Source organism: Nilaparvata lugens, chromosome X, assembly GCF_014356525.2.
Source record: "Nilaparvata lugens isolate BPH chromosome X, ASM1435652v1, whole genome shotgun sequence".
NCBI classification, from domain to species: Eukaryota; Metazoa; Arthropoda; class Insecta; order Hemiptera; family Delphacidae; genus Nilaparvata; species Nilaparvata lugens.
The window spans coordinates 40,386,048-40,404,250 of NC_052518.1; the positions used below are offsets into that span (position 1 = coordinate 40,386,048).

The 18,203-nt window shown below is 40.6% G+C and overlaps 1 protein-coding gene across 1 annotated transcript; it reads left to right on the forward strand.

Annotated features, from left to right (window-relative positions):
- Nucleotides 1–3,765: 3,765 nt before the first annotated feature.
- On the forward strand, nucleotides 3,766–4,605 carry LOC111049848. The gene has a single exon (XM_022336025.1). It carries the CDS (start codon nucleotides 3,766–3,768, stop codon nucleotides 4,603–4,605), a length of 840 nt encoding a protein of 279 aa, XP_022191717.1.
- The last annotated feature ends 13,598 nt before the right edge of the window (nucleotides 4,606–18,203 follow it).

The following is an 18,203-nucleotide window of genomic DNA, read 5'->3' on the forward strand; positions in this document are numbered from 1 at the left end:
CATCTTGTATTTTTCAATGATGTCGAATATTTTCGTTGTTACCATCATCAATATTCTTATTCGGCTAGTTGTAACGAGGAGATTGAGATCATTTGCAAGTCTCTATCTTTAAGTAGTCATGAAAAAATCGATTTTATAGTTCTAGCTTGTTACTTCATGCATATGGAAAAACGCACAAGAAATCATGCAGGATTTTCTTTGGAGGGCGCTGGAGAACTCATTTTTCGACGTACAGCACACGAAGATATATCTTTCCAAAGTTGAAAAAACGCACTAAATTTCAAAGATTGAAAATTTCTTTGTATCTCTTGCACAAAAAAAGTTATAATGGAATGAAATTTGAACAAATTTAGAAAAAAAGGTTTTTTTGGTTTTTGAAGTTTACTAAAAAAATATACGTTTTAGAGGAACATTTTTAATAGAATCAAAATCTGTCGAGGAAGATTTCAAAAATATTTTCGTCTAGAAAAAACGGTTGAATATCTTGATCGGTTATAGAAGTACAAGCGATATAGTAAAACCCTGAAAATTTTGGCGGCCATCTTGTTTGACTGTGATTTCGATTTATTATCATCACGATCCTTATTATGCTAGACCTAATGAAGAAATTGAGACATCTTCCACGGCTGTTACTCAAAAATGACCACAGAGTGCCTTATTCATGACATTTGCGCCCGAACTATAAGTTATTTTAAATTATCTCTAACAAGTTTGATTATTCTGAAACTTCTCTGATCGGGAAGCTTCAGGGTAGAACTAGCAATGTGTGCTGGGGTAATATGTTCATGGCGTGTAATGTGTAAATTATACTAAATTTAGACCTATATTAATTTAGTAAAAAAATCATTCGGGTTGTCTAGTTGTAAAATGAATTTCTTGATTTCTTTTCTAAATAACTGACGTGACGTTATTTTCCTTGTTGTTACTGGAAGTGAATTGAATATTTTTATAGCTATGTATTTGAAGTGTCGTCTGGAATGTTCTAATCTTGGTTTTGGGAGGTTAATGTCCTGTGAATTCCTGAGGTTTATTCTTTCTCTCATCTGTTGAATATCGAAATTATTTTCAGCTAAATCCAGCAATGCTTTGAATAGAAAAGAATGTCTCACTGATAATATTGATAGTTCTCTGAAGAGCATCATTGAACTATATTGTTTAGGTTTATTACAAATTATTTTTAAAATATGTTTCTGACCAGTAATCACAGGTTTAATATGAACATTGTATGCACTCCCATAGCATATTATTCCATAATTTATTCTAGAACCAATAATTGCATGGTATAATTGTAACAATACTTCTTTTGGACATAACTGTCTGAGGTAATAGAGCTTTCTTATGTATACAAATAACTCATTTTTTATCTTCTGTACATGATCTGACCAAGTGAGCCTACTATCCAATATGAGGCCCAGATATTTAACTGTACGTGCTTGTTTTATAGTTTCACAGTTACACAATATATTATTCACCTGTTGCGCACAATCTAATTTATGGAAGTAAATACTAGTTAACTCCTGATCCGTGTTTTGAAGATTAAATTGTATTATATTAGATTTGTCTGTGTTGATAGTTAATTTATTTTCGCAAAACCACCACCTAAGGTGCTTAAGATCCTTTTCTAATTTATTTTTAAGTTCTTGATTTGTTTTGGCCGAATAAAATATAACTGTATCGTCTGCAAAAGATGTAATCTTTCCCTGTAAGTCACCATCCGTCAAATCGTTAATAAAGACCAGGAATAAAGTAATTGATAACACTGATCCTTGAGGAATACCTATGGTAATGTCCCCGGGTTCACTCAACGTATCGTTAATTCTGACCCTTTGACTCCTATTAGATAGGTAGCATCTTAACCAATCATTGGCAATTCCTCTTACTCCTGATAAATCAAGTTTTTTTAGAAGCATGTTTTTATCAATTGCATCATATGCTTTAGATATATCAAGAAACAGAGCTGCACACTTATTATTAACACTAAAACTGTCATTTATTTTTGAAATGAGATTTTTAATTGCCGCTTCTGTACTTCTTCCTTCACGGAAACCATATTGGTTATCACTAAAAAAGTTATTATTTTTATAAAAGTTTTCAAGTCTAATCTTGAATATTTTTTCTAAAATCTTGGAAAAAACCGGTAAAAGTGAAATTGGGCGGAACTGATCTATGTTTTTACAATTTGGCTTTTTAGGAATAGGTATAACTACGCTGTGTTTGAACATGCTTGGGAATTTTCCTTTGGCAATACTCAGGTTAATTAGATCAGTTAATTTGTTCAAATAATTCATGTAAGTTTTTTTAATCATGCTTGTGCTTATCCCATCTACACCTGGCGAAGATTTACTTTCCAATTTTCTTATTGTACTTGCTACTTCCTCCGGATTTGTAGGGTGGAGAAAAATTGAATTTGTTGGAGAATTGTATGGAAACCTTATTTTTGATACTCTAGCAGACTCTTCCCTGGTTTGCAATGTGGTTTGTTCTAATTCATCATTCATTTTATTCACAACATTTAGAAAATAAGAATTAAACGAATTAGAAATTTTATTACTATCATGTATGCTATTTCCCTGCTCATCAACAATTAGTTTTAGTGGTTCTTTATTTTTTTTCAATCCTATTAACGCGTCAATTGTTTTCCACGTCTTTCTAATGTTTCCCTGGCTTTCTCTAAACAGTTTTGAATAATAATATTGTTTTCTTTCTCTCAGTTCATTACGTAAGTTATTTTTGAAAGTATTGTATATTTGTTTTAAGTCGTCATTATTAGGTTGTTTGATAACATTCTTGTATAACTCATTTCTTAAGTTTATTTGCTTGATCAGATAACTATTTATCCATGGCGACCTATATTTCTGTGTCAAGTTATTTTCTAAAAGAAGATTTTCTTGTGAATCTTTGATAGCGCTTTTTAAAATGTCAATGAAATTTTCCCATCCCTCATCAACTGATACTGCTGGTATTTCTCTATCCCAATCAATCGATGATAAAATATTATTCAACTTCCGGTAATTGATTAGGCATATTTTTTTATAATTTGTATCTGCTTCTTCGTTGGATCTCTTCAATCCTTCAACTTTAAGTATGATTGTACTGTGATCAGTTATATCTAAATGTAGTATTTCTGGAATTAGATTAATTTTATTCAGTTTTGTTCTATTTTTGCCGGATTTTAAGTAAAGATGATCTATTAAAGAGTTGGAAAATCGGGACCTATGAGTGTAATCAGTATTGAGTGATTCAAATCCAAAACTATTCATTAAATATTTGTAATCGTCAATAATTCTGGTGTTCTGAAAAAGATCTATATTTATATCTCCCGTGAAAAAGAAAGGGACCTCATTGTTTTCGTTAATATTAAATATTTCTTCCAAGTACCTCAAGAACTCCTGCGAGTTCTTGGAGAGTCACGTCCTTGTTTCCTGTTGTCGATTCACTCACCATACTTTTGCGACGTGTAGAGGAACAGCTGCTACATCTCCAAATTTGTTTGTTTCTCTTTATGTAGTCTGCATCGTCCTTGGTCATTTTCACACATCCTATATGAAAATTCGCTTCACAGTCGACACATGAAATCAGCTCACCTGAATTCCGAACGGATTTAGAGCAAATAAAACAAGACATTTTTAAATCTTCAAAAAAAATATTCACTACAGCACGGTTCACTAGCACGAAATATTTTGTTATGGAACGTTTAAACTTTGCACAGCTGACTCAGCAACCACTCCGATAAGACCGCTCTCGTCGAGCTCTCAATCATTACTCATGATAGCTGGCTACAAGTTTAGTTCAACCACTGGATTCGCCGATTTTGCCGCCAATGGAGCTGACACTACAATCATGGATGTGCCTTTGAGATATCTGCTGGGCTTTGCCGAAGACTATAGACAGATTTTACTCAATGTGAAACAAGAGCTGGTGTTGAGGGTCAGCCCCAACTTTCATGACTGTGTGAATGTTGCTGCTACCAATGTAGCAATCACAAAGCTTTTGTGGAGAATGCCTTATGTGGAAGTGGCAGATGATGTAAAACTGCGTCTGCTACAGATTGTACAGAACGACACACCCATCAGTATACCATTTCGACATTGGGAGTTGTATACCTATCCAACGTTACCGCAGACAAGTAAGCATACATGGACTGTCAAGTCGACATCACAGCTTGAAAAGCCACGATACATTGTGGTTGAGCTACAGACTGCAAGACGAGGTGTGGCGGCAGCCAACTGTTCTCGCTTTGACAAGTGTAATATGAAGGATGTTCGAGTGTTTTTAAACAGCAGATACTACCCATATGAGAGCATTGATGGTGATGATAATCGCATCTATAACATGTATGCAGATTTCAATGGAGTCTACAACCATGGTAATGCTCGTGCAAGCAACCCTCTGTTTGAAAAGAATGCCATTGGTGATGGAAAAATAATGCTGTTTGCTTTTGATTGCTCCCGCCAAAATGAGTCACTCAAAACTGGAAGTATCGATGTGAGGATTGAGTTTGAAGCATCTGAAAACATTCCAGGTAATACAACTGCCTACTGTATGATGATTCATGAGATGACTAGAGAGTATCGGCCAATGTCAGGCCTTGTACTATCAGTATAAAAAGATATATAGTCAGTGCACAGCAATAAATTGCTCAGTTGAGCTCGAGACAATGAATGAGCCAGTCATGACAGGATACAAAGGACTCTTTATGGAGGAGGGGGAGCTGTCTTCGCATGAGGAGGAGGAGGATGTGGTGGGTTGTGTTACTGGTGGGCGACCGCTGATGAAAGATGCCTCTACAAGTACAACTGGACTCAATGATGACAACTCCTACATTACAGCAGAAAGTGGTGTAGATGACTGGCCATCAAGTAGAGCGGAAAACATTTTTGGGCCACTACCACTATACCTGATGAACTTTCAAGGTTTTGAAGGTTTGGACAACAAGTTTATTGTGAAGGAGATGGCTATCCTGGAGCAGGATGATGAGCATCATGTGACTACTCATCACTACTTTTTCAAGCCTCCCTACTCTGAGTCTCTGCTCAAGACTAGCGGGCAAATCATCGCCAACAACTGTATACATCAAGCTAAACATGGACTCAGGTGGTCAGACTGTGGGACAGAACATCTTCCCTATTCAGCTTTGATGGAAATTGTGTGTGAAACAGTTGGAAGGTGGTTGGATCAGAACCAGCAGCGTCCAATTAAAATCTTTGTCCATGGATATAAGCAGATTACTCTACTGGATACGATTCTACAACTGAACAATGTGGAGTACCTGGACCTATCATCGCCATATTCCTTTCCTACTATGCCTGATTTGGAGTTGTTGATCGAGAAGATTGATGGCATATACTGCCCAGAACATCATCTACTCAACGTTATCGACATGGTGCGGAACAAGCTATCATCTCCAACGTTTGGAGATTGGTCAACCAACAACGTCAGCAACATTGATGGATTGTCAAATACACAACTATTTTGCTCATTGAAAATTGTTATTGCTCTACATGGATGGATTAATAGAACTTTGTTAGAAGATAGAACCTTTTGTCACAATTTTTTCAATGCTGTTAATACTCATTTGCATTATCAATAAGAAGAAATATTGTAATCAACTCTATGCTCTATCATTTATCCTCCTCCTCACTCCTCTTTGAGTAAAGTGCACACTATGTGTTCACATAGAGCTATTGTATTACGTCATACAGACCTATTGAAACAGGAAATGGGTTACCCCACCACTCAGCAAGCAGAGTATAAAAGATGATGCTGACAACAAAATGCACTCAGTCTTACAATGTTGTCAGACAGTGAACGTGAACTTTATCTGTTTAATGCAGTGAGTGAGCTTGAAGCTGAACTGAATTATCATGGTATAATGACATTGAGTAACTTTTTCAAGGAGAGTGGACATTTAGAGTTTTGTACAGATCGTGAATCTCATAGTTGTGCATGCATACGACTCAGGCAGAAGCAGCAGGCTGTTGTTGATACAGTCAAGGATAGAAACATTTTCTTTGTATGTGATGATCTTCACAACCCATTGAGAAATACTCATGTGACCTCCACTGATGTGAAATGTTTCCTGCTGAGAGTTTTCATGCAAACTATGAAGAGTATCAAGGATAATATCAACAAGAGGGCAATGCGTCATTGCCCACCAGGACTTGCAATGAAATTCACTGTCATGTTTGATGATACTTGCATACTGCTAAAATCTTTCTTCAAGTTGGATAAGGGTAGAATGGCTGCTATTGTTGATCTTGAGAAGGTACCCAACTGGAGGGATAAGGATGTGAAGATTGTGTTGAGTGTTCTCAATCAGGACCAATACTACAAGTGTGATTTTATATGCGGACAACAATCTAAATGTCTACTGGGACTGGGTCAAAAGGAGATCAAATTTGCAGGATTTACAAAAATTGAGAGCACAGGACATGTGAAACGATTCAAGCTGGAGGATGGAACATCTGGTGATTCAGCTTTTGAGATTAGCATCTACAAGGCTGTATGCATACCTATGCCACTGCCATCTACTGGGGGATATGATGAAGTTGATGGACCATGCATTGTTCGTGAAAGGAATAAGCCATCAGTTGAGCGTTATGTCACCAACAATGATTATAGCCGAGGAGAAAGACTTCTTCAGCTGTATATTCTATTCAATACTGAAGATTGATTATATGTTCGCCAATAAATACTATGTGTAATGAGCCATTTGTTATTATTGATTATCCTACTTCCTCATATAGATAAGAAACTAGGTTGTTAAGCTTTCAATGAAAATATCTATTGACATGTTGCAATAGGTTGACCAAGATGCAAAATATCAAAAGATATCCATTATGGTGTAATGGTATACAACCCTGTATACTTACCTTATCAATTGGGACCCTACATCAATCTCTACCCCTGAAGGTTTGAACCCAGGACCTACAGCATGGAAAGCGGCGCCGCTAACCACTACACCATAATGGATATCTATTAACTAGCTTCAACTATATGCTATTTCAGTATTGTCCTAGAGGAAACATCTATATTGATGTGCAAGATTCTGACCTACTATTATTATTATCTATGGGATGAGGTGTTGAACATTGAATTAATGAAACTCTCAATCAATGGTTAACACATAAAATGAAGTTTATTCCATACATGACAGTTAGTTTTAGACAGTGGATCAGCCAATGAGGGTTTATTTCTTTATTATCATATTACAAATGGTAATACATTCGTATTAACTGATTGGTATGATGAGGGCTACTGCCAAATTGAAACCGTCTTGGCCTCAGCTGGTGGGATGATTGGTGGCGGTGGTGGGTTGACTGGCAGCAATAGTGGGGCGACTGGTGGCGATAGTGGGGCGACTGGTGGCGATAGTGGGACGAATGGTGATGATAGTGGGGCGACTGGTGACGATAGTGGGATGACTGGCGGCGATAGTGGGGCGACTGATGGCGATGGTGGGACGACTGGTGGTGATAGTGGGACGACTGGTGGCGATAGTGAGTGGCTCAACACTCCACCTTGCACTCATGACAAAAATGCAATCACCGCAAGAACATGGTGATTCAGGGTCTGCAGGCGCCATTGCTGATTGAAGTACTGGATGTAGATGTTGTTGACAGCCCATGTTGACAGTAGGATGAGCACACCTTGACTGACTTTGTAATAACTGCTTCAAGGAAATCCAGCGATGTAAATGATGGGTGGAGACAGTTGCACAGATCATATGCGCAGTGGACTTTGTGACACAGTTCCTTCCCCACTCCATGCTCTCCTGCGATTTTTAAGTACCAGTTGCTGACATCATTGTACATTGTTGCAAGGTCGTGGTTGAACTTGCTGGATGACATCAGACATTGTCTGATGTGGAAAATGTTGTATGTATCCAGTCCATGCTTCCTGGATGCTAGAAAGTCTTCACTCCTATACTTTGGATCCAGTGAATAGGCTCCAAGAGCCAGCATGGGGCAGAGCACGACTTGAATGTTGGCAGCATGCATGTTGAATGCAGAGTGATGAGAACTGGAACAATGCAAAACAATATTGTATTAGTATGGTATGCAGTATTCAACTCTATATATATATATATATATATCACTATCAACGGATGTGGGGGATGAAGGTGGTGAATCGGTATCTATGATCATGGGTCGGGGATGGAGGTTCATAGGGATGATGGTCCGGAGCTGTATGGGGGAATGTGAATGGGGATCTAGGATCTACTTTGTGATTATATGTTTTTTAGGTTAGGATGGATTACAATCACCAACTCAAAGAACCTAATTCATAATTAAACTCATAACTTGTATGTATTGGAACCTAATTCATAATTACACTAGTCATTTTTGACTATGTCATTTACTCTATGTATTGGAACCTAATTCATAATTAAACTTGTCATTTTCGAATTTAATTGTCAGTCTCAAACCATCTACTTCAAAATTCTACTCTTTTGAACTCAATTGTTAAATCATGAATATAATATAAATATATATAGAACTATAAAATGCACTGGTACTTTTTCTTGATGTTGATAAGGATGAAAGTGATCCTAAACCAATATACTAAAATCACACACACACGTACTGGTGGTACACACACTTACTGACGGCACGACTGCCCAAGACACAATGTCCCACTCCTTGCAGAACAACTCCTTTTATACCCCAGTTCAGGATCCGGAGAGAATTTTTTTTCCATTTTTTCCCTTTTTTCCCCATTTATTTCCGATTTTAAGTGTTTTTATTTTTTATTTTATTTTTTTTTCCAATTTTTTTTTCTAATTTTTTTTTTAATTTTTTTTTTTAATTTTTTATTTTTTTTTTTATTTTATTTTTTTTTTTGGGTGACCTTGAGGTTAGGGTGGTTGACCTGGATGACCTTGAGGTTAGGGTGGTTGACCTGGATGACCTTGAGGTGGGTGGGGTTGACCTGGATGACCTTGAGGTGGGTGTGGCTGGCCTGGATGACCTTGAGGTGGGTGTGGTTGACCTAGATGACCATGAGGTGGGTGTGGTTGACCTAGATGACCTTGAGGTTAGGGGGTGGTTGACCTGGATTACCTTGAGGTTGGGGTGGTTGACCTGGATGACCTTGAGGTTGGGGTGGTTGATCTGGATGACCTTGAGGTAAAGGGCGACTCTGGTGCACTTGTGCACCAGAGTCGCCCTTTTCTATCTACTGATAAGGCAGAACGAAGGAAGAGATAACACAGACAAGTTATTCTGAGAAAGTACTTTAAAGTGATTGTTAAAAACGAAAAGCAAATAGATTATTTGAGTAACAAATTAAGACTGGACTTTGCTTATGTAGTAGTATTATGGAAGTAGGTTTAGACAGAACAAAGGATGAGGAACTTTTTCTATCAAAGGGAAAATGAAAAGCTATAGATTATAGCTATATTTGAGTTATCATGCAAGTAGGTATTTAGATAAGTGTAAGAGACATGTAAAGACAACCTTGAGGTATCCAAAAGAAGTTTACCCTACTTCCAAGTCAAATGAATTGAAAGTCGAATCATGATCTAGATTATGTTGGTGAGAGCACAAGTGGCTATATATTATATTGTTGAGAGAAGCAGCGATTATTTGGTTCCTCTATCAGGCAAGAAGCATAAGCTACAACTAGATGAGTAGAGTTTTTTGAAAGCTACAGGGACATTCGGGGAACAGCAACTAGCAGAATTCTAAAAAGAAATACAAATTTGAGAGAGAAACTTGAAGCATTCACATTGAGTGTATTTTGATCATAGTGAGTTGTGATCACAATCCCTTACACTGTTGAAGGAGATTTGTCTATCAAGAGGAATAATTTATGTCAAATGCTATAAGGAACATAGATCTTCTATCAATTGAGTTTCTGTCACAAGCATGGAAAACCTTTCATGGAATACTGTAATAACACCACAATGCTGGAAAATCAAGATGACAATATCAGCACTCTGATGTAAGAAAGATACTCTTTGCTTGAGTAAACTTAACACTCTGCTTCAAGCAATAGAATATTTTTGGTATGAATTTTTTGTTTCAGCATCCTTTGTTAGACAATAAATATGTCTAGGGATTTGGTTAGTTATGAGGAGACTTCTATGTCTAGTTAGATGTACATTTTCAACATGAATTAGATTACAGTAAATGATCACTCTCCAGATTAGTATGAATAGCTTTTTCATCCCACTACTCTTAGCCCACACTCAAAGTTAGAGTGAGAAGTCGAGAGTGAAAAAACACTATAATTTCATTGGCTTTAGCTGTTGTACAACATTCTCACTCACAGTGTTAGATAATTTCTTCCTTTACTATGCTTGGAGGAGAAGGGAAGTGTGATATTTCATAGTTTGGAAGCCACAGTAACAAGAAAGACTTTGAGAAACCAAACATAGATTTATAAAATTAGAATCAAGCTGGGTGAAAAGATTCATGCATGAGGAAAGAGATACTGATGTAATAGTATGAGTCATCTCTCAAGTGACTTATTTAGAAATAGCATTGCTAACACTTTGAACTCAAGTTTACACCTATGACAGTAGTAAACTCATGAAAACAAATGCAAAAGCATATAGTATAGTTTCCCTACACTGTTTTGACAAACAAACAGAAACTCTATTTTCTGTAACGAATTTCTAAAATTGAATTTTATAATATAGATACTATGCGATTCATCAGATATGTGACAAGGCTTGCTGCTGACACGGGTTAGAATCATTGTTGCAAACAAATCCTTCCAACGCCTACTGTGTTTTCCACGAGATCAATAGATGAATTTCGATCATTCCAGTCCTATCATGGTGACATTATGTATTAGAGCATAAAAACACACATACAATTTGGACTTCTCTTTGGATTATCAGAATCTGACTAATATAATTTTCACAAAATGCGAAGCTTTCATTCTTTGAAGTTTGTAATCCCTCCTCACACACCATGTGATTGATGCAAAAACTTGACACAAGCACTGTTATTGTGGTTTTGGTTAGCTCTAAGATGATAAACTTTTTCACAGCTAAGCGTATGCTTCTCTCTCTCTCTCTCTCTATAAGCTCATGTGATCTGCTGCGTTTGTATTCAGTGTATACTGTTACCATCTTTGATTCTGAAAAACAATCGATTATGAGAACACCAGGAGTGAATTTCTCTTCTTGTTTGTTTTGGCGAAAATTGTTATTTATTCTACACTTGTCTTTTCACTCTCACTATGACAAGTCTGTTATTATACGATTATTAGAATGAGCTAAAAAATAGTATTAGTGAATTACATTATGGAAGAGGAGTAATAATCAATGAAAGAGATGGGAGTCAACCTATAGGAAAATTTCAATTCAAAAGGAAGAACCTCCAGATTACCGAATCTTGAATGATTTTGTGAATAGAATCCCACTCTGCCTTTGCTTCTTCCTTTATCAGAAATATTAGAAAAACTACACATTTATGTCGACTCAGTGCATGTGCAATCTGAGCATGAATTCAAACTTAAATATGCAAGTATATTATCTAAAAGATTACAGAAGTCTAGTCATGTTGCATAACAAATAGAGAGAAAACTTTTGTGTGTAGAATGTAAATTACTAGTGAGAGAGAGTGTGTCTGTGTTCTTTTTACTCACAGCATATGCTCCAAAATCCACTCAAAATAGATCTAACACTGAGTTGTTTTTCATCACGATTTCATGATCTGATAATATGAGAAGCAATCAGCCGAGTGTGAGTGGAGGAGAAGGATGAGAAGGAGGAGGAGGAGGAGGAGGAGGAGAAGGAGGACACAGCAAATCAAAGGTTAGTGTTAGTTATTTGATGAAACTTTTTGATAAATTTCTTTACTATACTCTGAGTAGATTTTTGCCCACACCTTCTTCTACTAGAATTCCCAGTGTCGCTCTGGGCGGGCTAAACTCAGTCGGCGACTGGGGTGGGCCGAAGCAGGGGACAGGTGGGGTCTTGGTGGGGTGTCCGCCAACCACCCTCATTCGAGTTGGGGGTTGAAACAGGGCCTTGAGTACTTTAGAGAAATGTTTCCCTCTTTTAGGTGAGAGGGGCCGTGCTTTCGCACTGCCAAACAGGGTTGGGCGTGAAATGAAAGGAGTAGGAACGCTGCTGTGTCTGCAGTGAAGAAGATCTCTGTGACAGGACTAGTCGTCGGGCACCGGGTGTCTTCCCGGGGTCCAGATCGGTCTCGGAGCTCTCACAAAGGCTTTCCCTAGCCTTTCTGGAGGTCCTCTTTCGATTCCGGCTGGAATCAGTAAGCTGCGGGAGCTCGCGCTCCAGACTTCTCTAAGTCCTAGTCGTCGGGCACCGGGTGCCCTCCTGGGGTCCAGATCGGTCTCCGAGCTCTCACAAAGGCATTCCCTAGCCTTTCTGGAGGTCCTCTTCCAATTTCGGATGGGATCGTCACGTTGCAGAAGCCTGCGCACCGGACTTCTCTCGCAAACGCAAAGTCTAAGTCCTTGAGCACCGGGTGTCCTCCTGGGGTCCGGATCAGTCTCGTGGCTCTCGCGAAGGCTCTTCCTATTCTTTTTTGAGGTCCTCTTTCGACTCCGGATGGTATCGACAGGTTGCGGGAGCCCGCGCACTGGACTTCTCTCACGAACGCGAAGTCTAAGTCCTCGTGCACCAGGTGTCCTCCTGGGGTCCGGATCGGTCTCGAAGATCTCTCAGAGGCTTTCCCTAGCCTTTCTTGAGGTCCTCTTTTGTTTCTGAATGGAATCGACAAGTTGCGGGAGCCCGTACACTGGACTTCTCTCGCGAATGCAAAGTCTAAGTCCTCGAGCACCGGGTGTCCTCCTGGGGTCCGGATTGGTGTCGGAGTTCTCACAAAGGCTCTCTTCAGCCTTTCTTGAGGTCCTCTTTCGACTCCGGATGGTATCGACAGGTTGCGGGAGCCCGCGCACTGGACTTCTCTCGCAAACGCGAAGTCTATGTCCTCGAGCACCAGGTGTCCTCCTGGGGTCCGGATCAGTCTCGGAGTTCTCGCAAAGGCTTTCCCTAGCCTTTCTTCAGGTCCTCTTTTCACTCCGGATGGTATTGACAGGTTGCGGGAGCCCGCGCACTAGACTTCTCTCGCGAAAGCAAAGTCTAAGTCCTTGAGCACCAGGTGGCCTCCTGGGGTGCGGATCGGTCTTGGAGTTCTCGCAAAGGCTTTCCCTAGCCTTTCTCGAGGTCCTTTTCCAACTCCGGATGGTATAGACAGGTTGCGGGAGCCCGCTCACTGGACTTCTCTCTCGAACGCTAAGTCTAAGTCCTCGCGCACCGGGTGTACTCCTGGGGTCCGGATCGGTCTCGGAGTTCTCGCAAAGGCTTTTCCTAGCCTCACTTGAGGTCCTCTTTCGATTCCGGATGGAATCGAAACGTTGCGGGGGCCCGCTCAATGGACTTCTCTCGCGAATGCCGAGTCTAAGTCCTTGAGCACTGGGTCCTATTCTAGTTCCCGAACTAGACTGCCTCCTACTAGCCTCTCTCGAGCCTCCCTCAGTAGCTGAGAGGGAGGGGAGTAAGGATGTGCAGCACTGCTGAGCGGTAGGCTAGCGGCTGGCTTGCTCTTCGACCCCTGTGATTCCATCAGAGATAACTGAGCGTTAAATAAATGAGCCCTAAACTCAATTCCTTCCATTGGTTATGATATACATCATGACACACTGTTCCTACTAAGGGAAGGGGAGGAAAAAAATGGGGAGGAGAGGGGGTGTGGGGATAAGAAGGGTAAACAGCTGACAGAATGTCCCAAGAGACTGAGTACATTCTGCCGCCTCTCCGCGCCAGTCATAGAAGACCGAGCACAAACTGGGCACCAGGTTGGCTTCTTGCCAACCAGTGGCGGTGCATCAGCAAGCTATCTGGCCACGTTCTCGGCCTAGCTTTCGTAAGAGATAACGAAGATCTGCGCCATGCATCCGCACTGCAAGGAAATTCTGTGCTTTCGCACTGCAAAAGGGACACTGTGCTAACGCACTGCAGAGTCGCCGTGCTTCCACACTGCCCAGGACGCCGAGCTTCCGCACTGCAGGTGAGAGTCGCGGTGCTTCCGCACTGCAAGGAACCGCCGTGCTTTCGCACTGCAAGGAAAAGCCATGCTTTGGCACTGCAACTGGGGACGCCATGCTTTCGCACTGCAGAGTTGCCGTGCTTCCGCACTGCCCAGGACACTGTGCTTCCGCACTGCAGGTGAGAATCGCGGTGCCTTCGCACTGCGAGGAAACGCCGTGCTTTCGCACTGCAAGGAAATGCTGTGCTTTCGCACTGCAACAGGGGACGCCGTGCTTTCGCACTGCAGAGTCGCCATGCTTCCACACTGCCCAGGACGCCGTGCTTCCGTACTGCAGGTGGGAATCGCAGTGCTTTCGCACTGCGAGGATACGCCGTGCTTTCGCATTGCAAAGAGGACGCTGTGCTTTCACACTGCAAGGAAACGCCGTGCTTTCGCACTGCAAAGAGGACGCTGTGCTTTCGCACTGCAAGGAAACGCCGTGCTTTCGCACTGCAAGGAAACGCCGTGCTTTCACACTGCCCGGGACGCCATGCTTCCGCACTGCAGGGAAACGCCGTGCTCTCGGACTGCAAGGAAACACCGTGCTTTCGCACTGCAAAGAGGACGCCGTGCTTTCGCACTGCAGAGTCGCCGTGCTTCCGCACTGCCCAGGACGCCGTGCTTCCACACTGCAGGTGAGAGCCGCGGTGCTCTCGCACTGCAAGGATGGACGGGTAACACAGAACACAGAAATGCACAAAAAATAAAAGGTGAACAGCACCTCCGACTGGCTCTGAGAGCTCGAGTCGCACTGCAAGGAAACGTCGTGCTTTCACACTGCAAGGAAACGCTGTGCTTTCGCACTGCAAGGAAACGCCATGCTTTCGCACTGCAAAGAGGATGCTGTGCTTTCGCACTGCAGAGTCGCCGTGCTTCCGCACTGCCCAGGACGCCGTGCTTCCGCACTGCAGGTGAGAGTCGTGGTGCTCTCGCACTGCAAGGATGGACGGGTAACACAGAACACAGAACACATAAAAGGTGAACAGCACCTCCGACCCTGAGAGCTCGAGTCGTTGCGGTGTGTACACGCCCGCTGACTTGCCGGTAAACTGGCCCCTGCTTTTACACTAGGAAACAGAACTCGCACTCTGCTGGAGGGCTGTGTTTGCACACAGCAAGGCACGAGGATTTTCGCCCCGTCCGGACAAGCCATGCTCGCGCACTGCAGGATAAAGAAAAACACAGAACACAAAGCTGGGCTTCCGCCCTGCAGGCCGTGCTTGCTCGCTGCGTGCCGTGCTTACGCACTGAGTGCCGTGTTTTCACACTGCCGCGGTGTTTCCACACCGCAAAGGTGTGTGAAATAAGTAAACTCTTCATTTGTAGAGCTTTAATCAAATAAAATTGAACATGACTTTCTACTAGTAACAGATCAACAACATTTGATATTTATGAATGAATCAATGACAACGAAAACATATGGTTTATCATATCATTCTACCCGGCTAGATTTTCGTGTTATCTTAGGGGCAAGATGACGGAGCGACACAGTGGACTCTTGTCCATCAGGGCGACAAATATGAGCATACTCTGGGTTTGCCTCAATCAATTCAACTTCTTCTACTGATGAATCTTGCTTTGAATTTCGGTTCATTTTCTTCAGCCAAACTGGTCCTGGGCTCATTAGCCAAGATGGTAGTGACTATCCATTTGTTGAGGATCTCATGTGTAGGAACATTCGTTCATGAGGGGTGCAATTTCTTGTAGTACACAAAAGAGATCGAATAGAGTGAAGTGCATCAGGCAACACTTCCTCCCATCGATTTGAATCCAGTCCTCGTGATCTTAGAGCTAGTGTTATTGCTTTCCATATAATTCCATTATATCGCTCTACTTGACCATTCCCTCTCAGATTGTAAGGCGTTGATCTACTAGTTGCTATCCCTTTTGAGCCAAGAAAGCTCTTCAACTCAGTTGACATGAAGGATGTTCCTCTGTCTGTGTGAATATAGCTTGGAAGGCCAAACATTGATATTAATGAGACCAGGCAATTTATGACTGTTCTCGCAGTCATGTCTGGACAAGGAAATACAAAAGGGAATCTTGAGTACTCATCAACCATCACCAGTAGGTATTTATTTCTTGTTTTTGATTGTACGGGTCCTTTGAAGTCCATATTAATTCGTTCAAAAGGTTTTGTTGCCTTTATGAGATTTCCTTTTGTCTTCATATACTGTGGTTTTATTTCAGAGCAAATTGCACAATTGGAGCAAATTTTCCTTACATCATCTACAGTATAGGGGAGATTTTTCATTCTGAGCCAGTGGTAGAAACGAGTTACACCAGGGTGACAAAGTTCATCATGGTATTTTGCCAAAGCTGAGTTCAATGTTGAACAACCAGCTGTAATACATATACGAGAGAGTGCATCAGCTGGTGCATTTTCTTTTCCAGGTCTGTAGACTATGTTGAATTTGTATTCAGATAATTCTAGGCGCCACCTTTGTATCTTTTTATTTTTTATTTTTCTATTTTGTTGAGTGCCAAACATGAATGTGACTGATTTTTGGTCAGTGATCAAAGTGAATTGTTTTCGTAGTAAATAGTGTCTCCATTTTCTTATAGACTCCACAATGGCATAGGCTTCTTTCTCAACAGCTGAATGCCTGGTTTCACTTTGGGACAAAGTTCGTGAGAAAAAGGCTACTGGTCGAGAATTTTGTGTTAATGTTGCACCAATTGCAAAATCTGTCTCAATTATGAATGGTACATTTTCATCAACAAAGAGCAGTACCGCGGAAGCAATTTCATTTTTCAACAATTCCAAAGTTTCCATCTGATCTTGAGATAGAGGGAATTTCTGTATGTGGACAAGGGGGTGAATCTTTTGAGAAAAGTTCTTAATCCATCGGGAGTAATGAGCCAGTAATCCCATGAGTCGTTTCATTTCTTTAGCATTTCTTGGGGGTGGAAAGTTCATGAGTGGTGCAAGGCGTTCTGGGTCAGGTTTAATTTCTCCATGTTTTATCTCATACCCAAGGAACTTCAATGATTTTTTTGAAAATTTACATTTTTCTTCATTTATAGTCAAGCCATACAATTCAATTACTTGTTGAAATTTCTTAAGATTTCTGTCATGTTCTTCTTGATCTGAACCGCAAATGACAACATCATCCAAATAGGCAAAGCAGTCGTTCAAATTCTCTCTTTCTATAAGTCCGTTTATTGTTCGTTGGAAGGCAGCTACTCCATTGGTTACTCCGAATGGTATTCGTTTGAACTGATAAAGTTTTCGGCCTACTTCAAAGGCAGTGTAATGTCGTTCATTCTCAAGAATCGGTATTTGATGGTAAGCTGACTTGAAATCTACAGTACTAAAAATGTTGTACTTGGCAATTGTGTTTACAAGGTCTTCAATCAATGGGAGAGGGTATGCGTCTAAATTTGTGAATTTATTAATAGTCTGTGAATAGTCTATGACCATTCGTTTCTTCTGTCCATTGTTTACAATGAAAGGCTGGGCACGCCAACTGGACTGGCTTTCCTCAATTATTCCTTCTGTAAGGAGGCGATTGACCTCATTCTTCATGAATTCATAGTCATCTTGTGGGTGTCTTCTTGATCGGGTAGTTATTGGGTGGCAATCGGGAGTCAAGTCATTGAAAAGGGAACATGGTTTTATCATGGCCTCCACCAAGAGGCAATCTTTCAAGGGTGGTGTGGTTGTAGAATTATTATCTATTTCAAGAGGCTGTTTATTACCATTGAATGCTAAACTTATTGTAGAGTGATTCATCAAAAAATCGTGACCAAGTATCACATTGCAACAGCATTCTTTTAATACCAAGAGTTTAATATTGTTGTATTCATTTCCTTTGTACACAATATTGCTATAAACACATGCTTTTGTAGCGGTGTTATGTTGAACAGATGCAAATCTTATAAAACAAGAATCTGATGCAGTTTTAAATTTATTTGTTTTTGCAAATTTTTCATCAATAAAACTGGCAACACTTCCGGTATCAATAAGAGCTGGTGTATTTATTCCATTCACCGAAACAATAATTGTAGCTTTAGAAAGATTACTGGCTATACCAGCTGCAGTAATAGTTGACGTAGTTAGTTTTTCTTTGTGCGTTTTACTTTTACACACATGGGAAAAGTGTCCAATTCGGGAACATTTATGACAAGTCTTTCCTATTGCAGGACATTCTTGAGAATTTGAGTGTTTTTTATATCTGCAACGTT